This window comes from Podarcis pityusensis (genome assembly GCF_964106645.2).
Source record: "Podarcis pityusensis genome assembly, chromosome: 12".
Lineage (NCBI taxonomy): Eukaryota > Metazoa > Chordata > Lepidosauria > Squamata > Lacertidae > Podarcis > Podarcis pityusensis.
In genome coordinates, this window is record NC_138037.1 from 43,725,015 (window position 1) to 43,740,484 (window position 15,470).

Sequence of the window (15,470 nt, forward strand, 5' to 3'; positions counted from 1 at the left end):
ATCTGTGGGTTAGGCAGGGCTTTTTCCAAGCGGAACTCACTGGTACCTCTTTAGCGTTAGGGCTCAATAACTTTGGCTGGATGCTCCCCCAACAAATTCCAGCACCACTTTTTCTAGAACACCCCCCCCCCCCCCGTGTTTAGGTGACTGGAAATAAATGCCTCTCTTCTCCTCCACTCAGGAGGGGAGAACAGTGAACCCCTCAGTCTGATCCCTGGTTGTTCAAATTGTCTTTAGTTTAAAGCACACCATAGTGCCTGAGTGTGGGTGTTTTTGGAATTCTGCCTGGGTCAGAGGAATGTGCCACAAGCGTAGGCACCGGCAGATATTCCTGTCGACCTCCCTGCGTCTCCCAACCTCTGCTGATAAGCAGGCGAGGTCCGGCGATTCTTCTCAGATGTATGAGAGGAACACACCGTTCTTCCTCTCTCCCCTTTGGTGTCCCCAGGGAGGGGAAAGAAGCAGACAGAAAACTATTTACATCATTTATTTCTGCCTCTTACATCAGTACAGAGAATCATGTCTGCACTCAACAACAGCAAGAAGTAACTCCTCCCAAGTACATCCAGTACGGGTCATATGACACACATACACTGAGCTAACATCCGGTGCTCAGTACAGAATGGACTGCCCCTTTGTTCCCATGGCAACAGTCACAAACATCCTGTCTGGCTTTCCAGCCACAAGCAGCTGGCTGAGCTGCTAGAGCCTTTGCTTGCTGCAGCATTGGTGCTTTATGGTAACATACTCCCCCTAAAGTATCAATGTATGCCGCGAGCAAAGCGTCATCCAGAGAAGAAAACAAACAGTTGTTATATTTATAACATTCCCCTGTTGTTTCAGTTCCACCCTTGGAACTACCCGCCACTGGTTTAACCAATGTACCTCTCTGGTTGTGAGACTTCGCATTACCTTGGTTAACAACTCTCTGTTGTGCCTTTGTCTCTGACTCAGACACAGCTTCAATCTGTCCTTGGTCGTTTACAATAGCAACATATGCAAGGTTAGCAAACTCCTTTGAATACCTCTTGGGTGGTACACCCTTCGTTGCTCTCTCAGACCTACGTAAAAGTTGCTGCTCTTCTCTGCTTTCTGGTTCAGCCTCTGAACTCTCTGGAGAACCAGTACTAAGCTTAATCAATGGTTCATCCTCCTCTTCTGAGGGTCTAGTCATTATGTGAGATTTCCTCTCAATGACTGTGACAACTGAGCTGTCTGAGCTATCGCTGTCATCATCAGTACTACTGAACTCAATAAGATCAAACTCATCATCATCATCATCTGAACCGTTTCCTGTGGGAAATGTCTGTACTATCCGCTCTTGCTTTGGAGCACTCTCTAGGAACTTTGTGAGAATCACCTGACCAGATTCAGACAAAATTACTCTGTAGAGACCCTTTTCATATCCCACAAAAATGCCTCTGGCATTCTTTACTCCACCTGGAGCTTCTGTTCTCACATGAGACCCGAAAACCTTAAAATAGGCAACAGAAGGTTTTCTATTGAACAACTTCTCAAAAGGAGAACATCCCAACTCTGTTGAGACCTTTCTCAACCACACATGAAGATAGGACGCTAGTGATTCGGCCCAATATTCATGTGGCAAATGTGAACTCAGCAATTGCGCATTCATCCCCTTTTGCAATTCTTTGTTCACTCTCACACAGACCCCCCTGTTCCACGCTTCTTGCGAAACTGCAACTTTGTGGTCTATCCCTTTTCCATCCAGGAACTTCTGAAACTTCTGTAACAGAAAAATTTGCTTCTCATCTGTGAAAAGACAATCAATGTTAGCATCATGCATACTTTTAACCTTGTCACAAAACTCCTGAAACTTTTCTAAAGTTTCATGCGGTTTCTCCATCATATAAACCCAAGAATAATTAGTGAAACAATCCACACACAAAAGGTAATACTTTGCACTGCCTCTAGATGGTTCTAGAGGACCAATCACATCAGCATACACCCGCTGAAATGCTCTGTCGACCTTCTTGGTGAGCTTCCTGGTGCTCGCACTGGTCACACCTGCGAGAGAGATTTCGTTAGAAACATCAGAAGAATTACATTTCATGTAATCACTTTGATCAAAAGTCAACAAATACAGTCCATCTTTCTCTTTGGCAGTAAGAAACAGTTCTCCATCTTTGTAGATCTTGCAGCTTTTAGCATCATAGGACAGTTTCAGTCCTTTCTTTGCAATCTGCGACACGCTCAGCAGATTAAATCTCAGTTCTGGAACCAGGTAAACATCATTTATAGTCAAGTTCAGACTCTCAAGATACACAGTCCCAATTCCGGTTGCTTCCAGCTCTTGACCGTTGGGCTGTTTCACAGTGAAGCTTTGCTTCCTCAACGTCGAAAATAGTCCTCTGTGCGGGCACATATGAACCGTGGCGCCCGTGTCAATTATGAACGAGTTCCCAACATCTGGCGTGGTTCCTTTCGCCATCATAGCCTTTGCAGGTTTCACCTGGCACTTGGAACGGCTTTTGCCTGACGCCTGAGGCTTCGTAGAGCTGCTCTTTGCTCCTCTTGACTGGCGCGGCTTCTTACAGTTTCGCTGTAGATGCCCAGTCTGTTTACAATTGTAGCATCGGACAGCACTCAATGCTACACCATGCTCCCTAGTAGCATCAGCAGTGGGGGAATTAGAACTCTGTTCTTCCCTCCCCCTGTCCTTTTCTTCCAGTGCAGCAAGTCTGTCGTGTTCATTCAGGACCACAGCACAAACTCTCTCCGCGGTCAGCTGCGCGGCCGGTAGGGAACCAAGCTGACTGGCAACAACCTTGTAGGTGCGGCTAAGGCTGTTTATCATCATGAAGCAAAACACTTCCTCCTCAAGACGGAAATTGCGTTCCACCATCTGTTGACGCAGAAACTTCATTTCTGTCAGGTGCGCTTGAACATCTCCATCAGGCGCAAGTCTCAGATTGGTCAATTTCTCAAAATACAGCAACGCTGAAGAACCAGCATCTCTCTGATGCGTTGTACGCAGCGTGTCCCATACCTCTTTCGCATTTTCTAAATGCTGAACATGCACCAACTGATCATCTGAGACACACAGAATTATAGCAGTCCTGGCCCTTACATTCTGTGACTCCCAACCTCTGGTTGGTGCTGCAGGGATGGGGTTTTCAATTACATCAAAAAGCCTCTGATTCTGCAGCAGGGCCTTCATCTTTACAGACCAAGATGAATAATTGTCACTGGTTAAGGGAGGTGGGCAAGGCAAACCTCCCCCTTTCTTGGCATCCATCTTGAAGCCAAGCCTCCAGCTCAGACTGTCAAACAAACTGTAAAATCCAACAGTTGTTTTTTCCTTTCTCACGCAGGAAACTGCAAATTGTTTACGCTCTTTGCACCTGGCAGCTAAACTCAGGCTGCTATTGAAAAGTCCCTTCCAAGAGCTCGTAAACCTTGTAGCCAAAACAGTCTCTGGTTTTGTTTCGCTTTCCCAGGCTTACACGCAGAGTCCAGCCCCTTTGCCAGTAATTTTCCAGGACCGTTACCTAGCAACAATGCATTTCAATAGGACTTCTTATCTACCACAAAAATTTGTGGAATGCAGGCTTCAGCCTTCAAGCTGCAGGCCTCTTCCTCCGGAGCTTTTGTTTTCTTTGAAACGCAGCTCCGTGAACCAGGGAATTAATCTTCCTGCGTTCACACTTTTAGCCCGAAATGCAGCATACCTTGAGCTTTGTTGCTCTGGAAAACACCTCTTCTTTCCACCAGCTGTCTGTGGAGCCTCTGGCTGCTTTCAGACGCTTCTCTTCCTCCTTGGAGCAGAGGAGGACAATCCACCAGCCTCTCATGCAGATGTCCGATGAATCGCAACCATCCGAAGGCTGCCACTTTTGGAATTCTGCCTGGGTCAGAGGAATGTGCCACAAGCGTAGGCACCGGCAGATATTCCTGTCGACCTCCCTGCGTCTCCCAACCTCTGCTGATAAGCAGGCGAGGTCCGGCGATTCTTCTCAGATGTATGAGAGGAACACACCGTTCTTCCTCTCTCCCCTTTGGTGTCCCCAGGGAGGGGAAAGAAGCAGACAGAAAACTATTTACATCATTTATTTCTGCCTCTTACATCAGTACAGAGAATCATGTCTGCACTCAACAACAGCAAGAAGTAACTCCTCCCAAGTACATCCAGTACGGGTCACATGACACACATACACTGAGCTAACATCCGGTGCTCAGTACAGAATGGACTGCCCCTTTGTTCCCATGGCAACAGTCACAAACATCCTGTCTGGCTTTCCAGCCACAAGCAGCTGGCTGAGCTGCTAGAGCCTTTGCTTGCTGCAGCATTGGTGCTTTATGGTAACAGGTGTAACATTGAATTGTGGCTTCTTTAAGTAGTACAGTCAAACCTCGGTTCCCAAATGGCTCTGTTTTGGAACGTTTTGGCTCCCAAACGACGAAAACCTGGAAGTAAATACTCCGGTTTCCGAACGTTCAACATGGCTTCCGCTTGAGTGTGGAAAGCTCTTGCAACCAATCGGAAACTGATCCTTCTTGTCGAACATTTCGGAAGCCAAATGGGTTTCTGGAATGGATTACGTTCGACAACCGAGGTTTGAGTGTAGAAGCTCTCACCAAAGGGGCAGAAGGCAGGGAGTGTGTGTGAGCTTGAGATGCACTGCAGCTTGTTCCTGGTCGCATAAAGTGGGCTAATAAATCCTGGGCAAAGGTGGGATTTCTTAAAACTGCGTATCTCAGTTGCAAAGTCAAAGTTCTCCATTATTGATATTTTATAAATGGTTGCATTGACTGTCAGGACTGCAATCCTGACTCAATGGGAGAGGGATTAGGGTCACACATAGCTGCTTCTCTGCTGGTGGCAGTGGGGGAACTCTATGGAGGCTCTGGAGCAGTGAAAGTCTCAAGTTTTGACCTGGCAGGTGGGAAACTATAGTGGATAGTAGTCAATGGAAATTTCTGGGCAGGCAGCAGAGGCGGATCCCCTTAGGGCAGCCTTGTTCAACCTTGGGTCTCCAGTTGTTGGACTACAACTCCCATCATTCCTAGCCAGCATGGACAGTGGTCAGGGATGATGGGAGTCATAGTTCAGGAACAACCCAAGGTTAAGAAAGGCTGCCTTAGGGACTCCCCGGCAAACACCTTCCACCCTAGCCGGCGGGGCTGTAGATGTGATGGTCAATCTGCTTCTTCATGCTGTCTGACCCCCTACATTGGAATTGTTCTTTCTGATGATCAAGGAAACCCTGCAAGAATGGAGCTGCTGGATTAAATTGCTGTGCAAAGTTGCCTTAAAGTTAATTAAAGGTACTTGTGCTTTGCAAGAGTTCAGCTGTGATGATTGCTTTTCAACAGAGTACTGTACCAGAAGACCTGCTGTTCATTCTTAATACTTGTTCAGTAATAAAGGATCCGGAAACCCTTGGTGTGTTAATGTTCCTTTTTTAAAGGAAAAAACCCAACAACGTGTTCTAAGGTGTTTTATTTGTTATGTTGTTGGCATCCGTCTGTCTCGAGAGAGAGTGGAAGAGTGTGCCATCAGGGGCAAAGTCAAACTGTCAGAGAGTTACAGCGCCTGCTGTGGCTGTAGAGACAATGACAGGGAACAAATAACAAATATTTGTCGTATTTATTCATTCACTATATTGTTATAATATTTATTATAAAATATCTAAAGAAGCCATTGTGCCTTTATTGTGTCCGTTGATCAACAAAAAGAATTCTTAGTCAGATAATGGAAGAGACCCCTCTGTGGTCAGTATGTAAAAACAAGTATTTGCCCCTTCTGAATTTTTGAATGTTGGAACAAGGACAAGTGTTCATTGCTAGAACTTTACCTTGGCTGTCTCCCTGCCCTTTCCATAATACAGTCGTACCTTGGAAGTCGAACGGAATCCGTTCTGGAAGTCCGTTCGACTTCCAAAACATTCAGAAACCAAAGCGCGGCTTCTGATTGGCTGCAGGAAGCTCCTGCAGCCAACCAGAAGCTGTGGAAGCCCTGTCAGACGTTGGGGTTCCAAAGAACGTTTGCAAACCAGAACAATCACTTCCAGGTTTGTGGCGTTTGGGAGCCAAAACGTCCGGGTACCAAGGCGTTTGGGATCCAAGGTACGACTGTATACATTTATAACACAATCCTGTGCATGTCTACACAGAAGTAGGTACCAGTGTGTTAAATGGGAGATAGTCTGGGATTTCAGCCTTAGTGCAGGCCTATATATGTCTACTCAGAGGGACTAGTTGCAGAGTAATATACCCTGTGGGATCCCATAAGGTTACCCCAGTGGTTCTCAAAGGGTGTGGTGTGTCACACACAGCTCCCAGCCCCAGACGGTCCAGAAGGATGTTATGGTCGATGGTATCAAAGCCGCTGAGAGATCCAGCAGAACCAGGAAACAGCTCTCATCTTTGTCCCTAGCCCGCCGGAGATCATCGACCAGTGCGACCAAGGCAGTTTCAGTACCATGATGAGGCCTGAATAAGATATCTGACCTTCAATATAGGGTTGGGAATGGCATTTTATTATATTGGGATTTCAATATTGATAGACTGTGGGGTTTTAATAGGGTGCTTACATAGCTCTCCCTATTACCCCTTCTGATTCATGCACAAGGTTTATGGATAAAAAATGCAATACACTCAATGTAGCCACATATTTGTGGCTGCCTTCTGTATTAATGCATATTGACCCAGTAAATGGAGATGTCTGCCTGAAAGCTGTTAAGCTATCAGCATTCTAGTGCTAATATTATTATAGCTTTCAGGCAAGTTGGTGTCTGCTATATGGATTGCAGCAAGGATTAAGGGGAGGGCGAAGGTAAAGCTGTGACTTTTCTCTGAGAGACATGTTGCATATATTCCAAAAACATACAATGCGTATTAAAGGTCCAAAATAGGTTTGAATGCAATGCTTCTTGGGTGCATCATTATACTAAGAGTACTTTGAAATTAGTGCCATGTTCACCAATGAAGAAATGTAGTTTTCCATGGCTGACGAGAGGGGAATGGTGGAACGTCAGAAATTGTTTCCTAGAGGTTCATTGTTAATATTCACAAGCAGATTCATGTAGTAAACATGAGATACGCTGTGGTCTAAACCACTGAGCCTAGCTCCTGTCCACCTAGCACATTCAAAAAGCACATCAAAAACGTCAAAGTGCAAAGTAGATAAATAGGTACCACTCTGGTGGGAAGGTATATGGTGTTTCCATGCACTGCTCTGGTTCGCTCTGGCTACATGACCTGGAAGCTGTCTGCAGACAAAGTCGGCTCCCTAGGCCTATAGAGTGAGATGAGCATGCAACCCTAGAGTCGTCCGTGACTGGACTTAACGGTCAGGGGTACCTTTACCTTTACCTCAGTTTTGAGGTGATAGGGAAAGTCATGCAAAGAGGTTGAGGAAACGTTCTTTCACATGTGGTTATAATGAACTGAAAAAAATGTTTAAAAGTACTTTTCCAAACAACAACAATGAGTCCTATTTGCTGGGGATAATTCAGACTGAAATTCAAAAAAGGTTATTTATGTATGCTACTCAGGGCTTTTTTTTCTCTTTAAAAATGTTTAGGGGTCATTTCTTGAGTCATTTTGACTCAAGAAAATCACCATTTTAAAGTTCAAATCTGGAAAAATAAATACAGTAAATGGACAAAAGTAGAAAGATTCACAACATGTTTAGGGGTATGCGTACCCCTGAGTCCCCCCACAAAAAAAACCACTGATGCTACTACTGTGACCCATGTTTTGTTAGGCCAAAAATGGAAAACAAGCGAGGTCCCAACCAAAGAAGAGGGGCAACTTAAGCTGGCAGAATATGCGCAGCTTGTAGACTTATAGAATAGAATAGAACATATAGAATAAGAGAACAAGAAGAACGTAAGTTTAGAGAAGATTGGAAAATGTTTATTGAATATATTGGGGGGAAATTGTGTACACCTGAAAACATTGGCAGCATTAAAATAAATCCAACAGTGTAAATAAGTTTTGATGGATGCAACAATGAAATATTAAATGGTTTAGCTTTTGTAAAATATGCAGGGATTTATGATATGTAAAATGAACCATGGAATGAGAAGAAGATGAGATGGAGGTTAAAAAACAGTTTGTTTATGTAGAAGTATTTTTACCCTATCCTTCAGGCAAAAAAGACTCCCAGAGCAGACTACAGAGATTAGAAATAATCTAATTAGACTATAATCTTACAGTCTAAAAGATGTGGCACAAAAGGAAATGGGAATGGGAGGGAAGAGGAAAAAAGCAAGCGTGGGGACTAGTTCTTAGTTCTGAAATTCAGGGAGTAGTAATTCAGCAGACCATGGAACTGGATCTAGCTAGGGCTGCCATCTGTTGAAGAGCAAAAAGGAGAACACCTTTACCAAGTTATACTTTTAACTACGGATCGCTATGATGACTCTCATTTTACATATTCATGAAAAAGAGGAACTGTCCTGGAAAAAGAGAACATAGGGCACAGTGGGGTGGCTGCCGACTCCTTTCTGTCTCGCGGTCTCAGAAATGTCATTTGGTAGATAGAGGAAGCAGGGCAAACTTGGAAGCCGTTGTTGATAAGAGAGAAGTTGTTTAAAAAGTTGGATGTTCTTTGAAGGTATTAATGAATACTTCTGTATTTCCCCCCCTAAAGGTTATGGTTTTGTAGATTTTGACAGCCCAGCAGCAGCACAGAAGGCAGTAGCATCTCTTAAAGCAAATGGAGTCCAAGCGCAAATGGCAAAGGTAAGATCAATGAGAGGGCATTCTTAACCTTGTGATGTTGTGTATTACTCTCTGCGGTAATAATTTTGTGGGATTGTTCCATTTCCTTGCTGTTTTCTAAACCAGGATTTCTTGCAGTCTTGTTTTATTACTCAACACAAATTTGACTTCTGACTCTACTGATTTCTTCTTCATCTTCTTTTGTCTGTTGGCTTGCCAATGTGTATGATGCCTGTGATTTGCCCAGGTCCTGAAATGTGGTGCTCTTAAGTTCCATAACACTCTCCTGCCATCCTTCATAAGACCTTTAGGTGCCGGGTGAAAACTTTCCTCTTTAGCAGGCCTTTGGCTGATTGACATGCGATGCCCTTTAAAAACGTGGAAAGGGGGATTATTAGGTTGTCTTTGTTTTTATGGTGCATTTTCTGGATTTGTTTATATTGTGCTTTTGTGTTGCGCAGCGCCCTGAGATCTACGAGTATAGGGTGGCATACAAATAATAATAATAATAATACGCTTGAGATGGGAAGAGCACAGACATCCAGGCCTGAAATATGACAGTGGAGAGGTGGAATGTGTGTTCCAGGGCTGGCTAGTTGGTGCCTGGTTGCTGCACAGCCTCAATACTTTGGGGCTCGGTCAAGCCTTGCATCTTGCTGCATAAACATGAAATGGCTTATGGGGGGAAAGTTGCTGGAGACAGTGTCCTTGGCTGAAGCTGCTAAGCATATGCAGACGTTGAGATCATCAGGGGCTTCCCTTTGGTCATGAGAGGTTGCATGCAGTATCGGACAATTGATGGATCCAGCCAGTGCACCTGCTGGATACCCCAGAAGACAAATACGCATTATAGATTGGCATGTCTTGGTTCTCCAGCAGAGAATCTTGGCTTGGCGAAATGCAGCGGGGACACACAGATTGCCTGGTTTTTGCACACGTGAGGAACTTTGGCGACTGTGTATTGATTGTAGAGCCCATTGCAGATTAAATTATTTTTTAGCAACCTCCTTTTAATGGGGATCTCAAATGATCTGGCTGTGCCAGATTCTGGGACACTTCTGTTTCCCCAGGCAATTTATTTTTCTTACTCTCTCGGCCTGCTGTGCGTTTTCTAGCTGCCACCTCATATTCTGCCGAACGGTATGGTTTTATTGTATATGAATAATTCATTATGTATACCTATTGCTTGCCATTCTGAGATTGCTTAGATGAAAGGTGATATGCAAATGCTTTAAATAAAGATAAGCAAATATATAAGATAAATCCCCCATGACCTTCTTGCTAGTGCTTTAAGATCTGCATGGGAAGTCATGCTTGTGGAGCTGGCTGTGGACAAAGTCCATGCAGCGGTAACACGAGGCAGAGGCCTCTCAGTGGTGGTCCCTCTGTCTGTGCAATTGTCTCCTGATTGTCCCCCATATTGCTGACATTTAGGTGTCATGTTAAATGCTTGCATTTCACCAGACTGTGGTTCGTTGCTCAATTTAGCAGAGAGTTTACAATGCACTTCATTGTGGTTTAAAGATTGCTGTTGATTGGTTGATAAGATTTTAATTGTTGTTTTTATCTTCTTTGCATTGTATTTCAATATTATTGGTAGTTGCTCTGGGCACTGGCTGGTGTTCAAGAACAAGACATTGATTGATTGATTGATTGATTGATTGATTATGGGGGGGAAACTAGAATGCACCCTCAGTCTAATGAAAAGATGTGCATTTGTCTGTGCCACATTCTGTGTAACTATGGCTATGGTTACTTGTGTTTTGGTAACCTCCAAGTTGGACCATTGTAATGAATTCTACCTGGGGCTGTCCTTGAATATGGACCAGAAATTGCAAGGAGTGCGAATCACAGCTGAAAGGGGCAGGCAGCCACAAGCATATGGCTCCTATTTGGAAGTGTCTGCATTGGTTGCAAATTGTTTTCTGGGACCAATTGAAGGTGCTTACTTTAACATTTAAAGACCTCAAAAGTAGGGGACCCAAATACTGCAAAAACACTTTCCTTCATATCAAACTGCCTATCCTTTTAAGATCAGCAGATGAGGCCCTACGCAGGTTGAAGTGTGTGGTGTGGAGGTCCTGGGAAGAGACTTCTTAGTGCTGGCTCCTCACATGCGGAACTCCTCTCTTCTTAGGTGTGTCTGGCCACATCTTTATATAGTTTGGGGTGGTTTGTAAACACATCTTTTTCAACAGTCATTTGGAGGAGACAACTAACTAGAAAAAAAGGTTTAATTTGCTGCTGCACTTAATAAACTTCTATCTAGTTAAATTGTTATGAGTCATTGTGCTTTGCATTTTAATGATCATGTTATTTTATGGATTTTAATACATTTATATATGGGTGTGGGTGTGTGGTTGTTGTTTGACCTTGGTGTAAACTGACATATGTTAATGGTGGTATATAAGTCATCTAAATAAATTGTTGTGTTATATATTCAATTTCTATCTTGCCTTTCCCCCAAAATGTTTTTGGTGAAACCCTTTGCTGTCAGGTGTGCCTATTATGTACAAATGGACCTTGAGATGCAACCATGGAGTGCAGATAATGAAATTGTTCTAAATACCTCAAATTCATGGTTTTTCCGTAAGGATGCTTCCAATGCACTCAACTGGGAGCAAGCACAAAAGATTTCGGAGCTCTGTAGTCTTGTACTTAGAAACCTCTGTAAATATAAACACATAAATTCATCCTTAGTAGGATGTGTTGTGCTGCAATTTGTTTTCTGTCCAAAGAACATCTGAAGAGCTAGAAGTTTCTGTCCAAATTTTGAACAGATTATAATTTTCAAGCAAACAGTATTTATGGAAGCCCATCAGGGATCGATTCCAGACATTTTGTCATTTTCTTCTTTGGAGTTGGTGACTTTAAGTTGTTGATGCCCCGTTTATTTCACTCTGTCTTATTCTGTTATTATTATTATTCTCTATTACACACATTCGGATAATGTGTTTATGTGCTTCTTATTTTGTTCTTTGGCGCTGACCATTGACCACAATAATAAATATTTTATTTGATTTGTATTTATGGAAACATGAGGGCCCAGTATGAGAGATTTTGGAATATGCAGGCCCTTCCACAAGTTGACTTTAGTTCTTTAAGCTCTGAGCTTTTATCTGCCCTGTTTAGGGAAGTTTTTAATGTTTGAAGTTTTATTCTGTTTTTAATGTTCTGTTGAAAGCCTCCCAGAATGGCTGGGGTAGAAATTATGTGTGTACACACACACACACACACACACACAAAATTTACAGTATAAACCTCCCATTTGACTAGATAACTTGCATAATGAATTGGTTCACACTGATCCCCTGTAACCTAAGGCGGAGATTTCAACATCCCCCCCCCCCCACTTATTTAACAAATTCATAGACTGCTTTGTATCGTATTCATAGACCACTTTGTATTTTTCTGTTGTGAACCGCCCTGGGATCTTCAGATAAAGGGTGGTATACATATTTTAACAACAACAATTAATAGATTGAAGCAGTGTTCAAGATTTAAACCCTCCAGAATAAAACACAAGTTCAAAAAACAATAAAATAACTTCAGTAAACTCTAAAAACAATAAAACCATATTTACAAATTCTTCTAAAAAAAAACCCCAAAAAATTCCTGCCCCATAAGTGAGTGGGTCATCCATCAGGTAAATCCATCTTTTTATAAAAAATGTCTTCAGCTGTATACCCTGCACAGTATATCACTATATAATGAGGGGGGTACCCATATCACATAACGCAGTGACATTGCTCACAAATGATGGGCAGTACTTCATAGAAATGGCAACAGCTGGACAAATGTGGCTGGAGTAGACACCCTCTGAAAACTGACACCTGTCAATTGATTTACCTTTCCTGACAACTTTTTTGAAAGAGGGCGATTTTGTTTCCGATGAATCTTTTTTTGCCAGAGAAGTTTTGAAACTTTTTCTGAGGCTGCTTATGGAAATGAGCCATAAGGGTGAATTAGCTGAATGATTATGCCAGCCAAGATCGGAATCTCAATGCAGAAAGCATGAAATATTGATGCAATTTGGAATTCCTGTAGTTCCTTCACCTGAGAATCTCACATTACATACTTCCAATATTAATTAAGTCTCCAAAGGTCACTGTGAAGCAGGCTGCAGCAAGCATTATCTGCATTTCAAAAAAATGGGACAAAAATGGTGAACGAGAAGAGGATTAAAGTTGAGGTTGTACCTGAATAAGGGTGAAGTGGAGTTATACCGGAAGAGAGGTGAAGTGCCTTTGAGTTACTGAACCCAGAGTTCCTGACAAAAGCTAAGCGGTTCTCTTCAGTACTTCTCCACTTGCTCCTCTTTTGCCCTGTGCTTATCTCATCTTTTGTTCTCCACTGTTGAAACCACAACTATGCACATGCAGGCATTTGAGACAAGTGGATTGGGATATTGAAAGCCAGCTCAAAATTTGTAGCCGTGGCACAAGCGATTGTGCCGCCTGAGGTAGGTGGCTGCTCTTCTGCTGCCCGGCTTCTATTCCTCTTCTTGCCATCTTTGCCCCACTCCTGTTCATAACCCCTTATTTATTTTTCCTTTCCTTTTTTTTCTTTTTACTGTTGCATTGGTGGCATCAGAATTGGCCTGCCTCGCTTTTCCACATTATGGGAAAGGTGCTAGTAGAGTTGTAGATTGTTATTGTTGTTTAGTCGTGTCCGACTCTTCGTGACCCCATGGACCAGAGCACGCCAGGCACTCCTGTCTTCCACTGCCTCCCACAGTTTGGTCAAACTCATGCTGGTAGCTTCAAGAACACTATCCAACCATCTCGGCCTCTGTCGTCCCCTTCTCCTTGTGCCCTCAATCTTTCCCAGCATCAGGGTCTTTTCCAGGGAGTCTTCTCATCTCATGAGGTAGCCAAAGTATTGGAGCCTCAGCTTCACAATCTGACCTTCCAGTGAGCACTCAGGGCTGATTTCCTTAATAGATGTTAATAAAGTTGTAGACAATGAAGTTGTAGACGACAGGGTGCCGGCATTTTGCACCTGTTTCGCCCTGGAAGTCCAAATAATCAAAAGGCCGCTGTTCGCCCCCGATGGGGCCCTTTAACTGGGGCTTGCAGGTAGACTGAACTTATCTAATAAACTGAGTTAAGCATTTGAAAAAAAATCTATTGAAACCAGACATTATAAGTTCATTTTAGGCTGGGTAATTCGCAAGTCTTTGTGGCTTTGTTTAATGTTTTGTATTTTTCTCAGAAGGTTGATAAAGTATGTATAATTATTGTTCTGTGTATATTAATCGCCAGCGTGTTGCATGAGTCGCACTACTTCTTTCAGCAGCACAGGTTGCATTTTTATAACATTATGGGAAAGGCCTTCTTTAATGTGAGGTCTTCTGGGCGAGGTGGTAAGGAGAGCACCTGGTTTGCTGCTGTGTTAAGCTAATAATGTTTTTAGCGTTGCAAAACCACAGCAACATAGCACAGTGTTTGGGAAGAAGTCCAGAGCCACTCAGGGAATGAGCAGGAGGGGGCCCCCAATGCAGAAGGGACTGTGTATCACATTGTGAAGTAAGTGAAGCAATGCACATTGTCATCTAGAAAGGGAGGCTTGTAAGGCCATTAACCCCATAGTCTACAGTTGCCTTCTGCAACATTGCCTGTGTTGAAGCCAGTGGTGACTGTACTCTGTGCATCCAAGGGAAGTCACTGGAAAGAAGCTGACTGGAGTTTCTGTCACTTGAACCCAGTACCTGTGAGGAGGTCATAACACCCAGGTATCAGTGGTACTCTAGTTTGCTATCAATGCTGCATTCTGCCTTTCAGTGGATAGGAAACTTAAGGCTGGATATTATTCTGTATCTTGTTGTAACTAACTGACTAACTAACACCTTTCAATCAGTTTTCATGACTTACTCCTCTAGGTCAAACTTGGTATTTAAGTTTGAGTAGAAAGGCTACTAGCTCATTGTCCCACCCTATTCCCACTGACTTTTTACATTTCCACAAATTGCAGGGTTCTCCCAATCCTGCTCATACCTTCTTGTGATTGAGTGACTACGTTATGGGTACATGAGCAAAAATAATAGCATGAGCATCAGAAATAATGGTAATGGTGATAAATGTCCTCAGTGACTCCACAAACAGAAAGCTGTTGGTTTCAATGCATCTTGTATTGAAGCTGAAGTTTGGAATCTCAGTGTGAAAAAGACCTTGGCAGGGCCATATATTAAATCATGAAAGAGGTTTTCAAGAAGATGTGGACAAAATAAAGGAGAGTGGATTGTTTCTACATCTTGTTTAAAGGAATGTTTTCTTAATTTAGCACTTATAGGTTGTTGTTGTTTCTTGCCTAGCCCCAAATCATCTTCTTCTTTGGTGATCACTCATAGCCGAGTAAGATTGTCTTCCATAAAGATGTTTTAACAATGAGTCTGTAAGTGACTGTGGAGGCCAATTCTGGATCCACACATACTTACACGGTGGGGACATTGGTTTCTGGGTGGGAGTTGATCACAGTGTGGATTTGCCAAGCGTGCCTTCCTCTTAGCACGTTTCTCTCAGGAGATGCTGGATTTTGGCATCAATGTGGAAAGATAACTGCCCAGATAACTGCTCTTGTGGAAAGATAACTGCCCGGGTAGGAGAAGTAATCGACATTTTCCAACATTACACCATTAAATTGGATTTGTGGCGCTGCAGAGCAGTTATTTTGTGCTTGTTGGTGCAGTACTTTGGGTTTTTTTTTGTTTGTTTTTTTTGATGTTGAGTGATAGGTCAAGCTTTTTGTAAGCTTCTGAGAAGATATTTAGGATGGTTTGG

At 43.1% G+C, this 15,470-nt stretch overlaps 1 protein-coding gene across 9 annotated transcripts in view; it reads left to right on the plus strand.

Moving 5' to 3' along the window:
* The window catches only part of RBMS3 (RNA binding motif single stranded interacting protein 3), a gene marked incomplete at its 3' end in the record, with an annotated part of 764,091 nt that overhangs the window by 484,556 nt on the left and 264,065 nt on the right, over window positions 1-15,470 (plus strand). For all 9 annotated transcript variants that reach the window (XM_080974855.1, XM_080974854.1, XM_080974853.1 and 6 more), the window contains one exon: window positions 8,621-8,712. In XM_080974855.1, coding sequence (XP_080830981.1) covers window positions 8,621-8,712 — 92 coding nt within the window. The remainder of the gene's footprint in view (window positions 1-8,620; window positions 8,713-15,470) is intronic.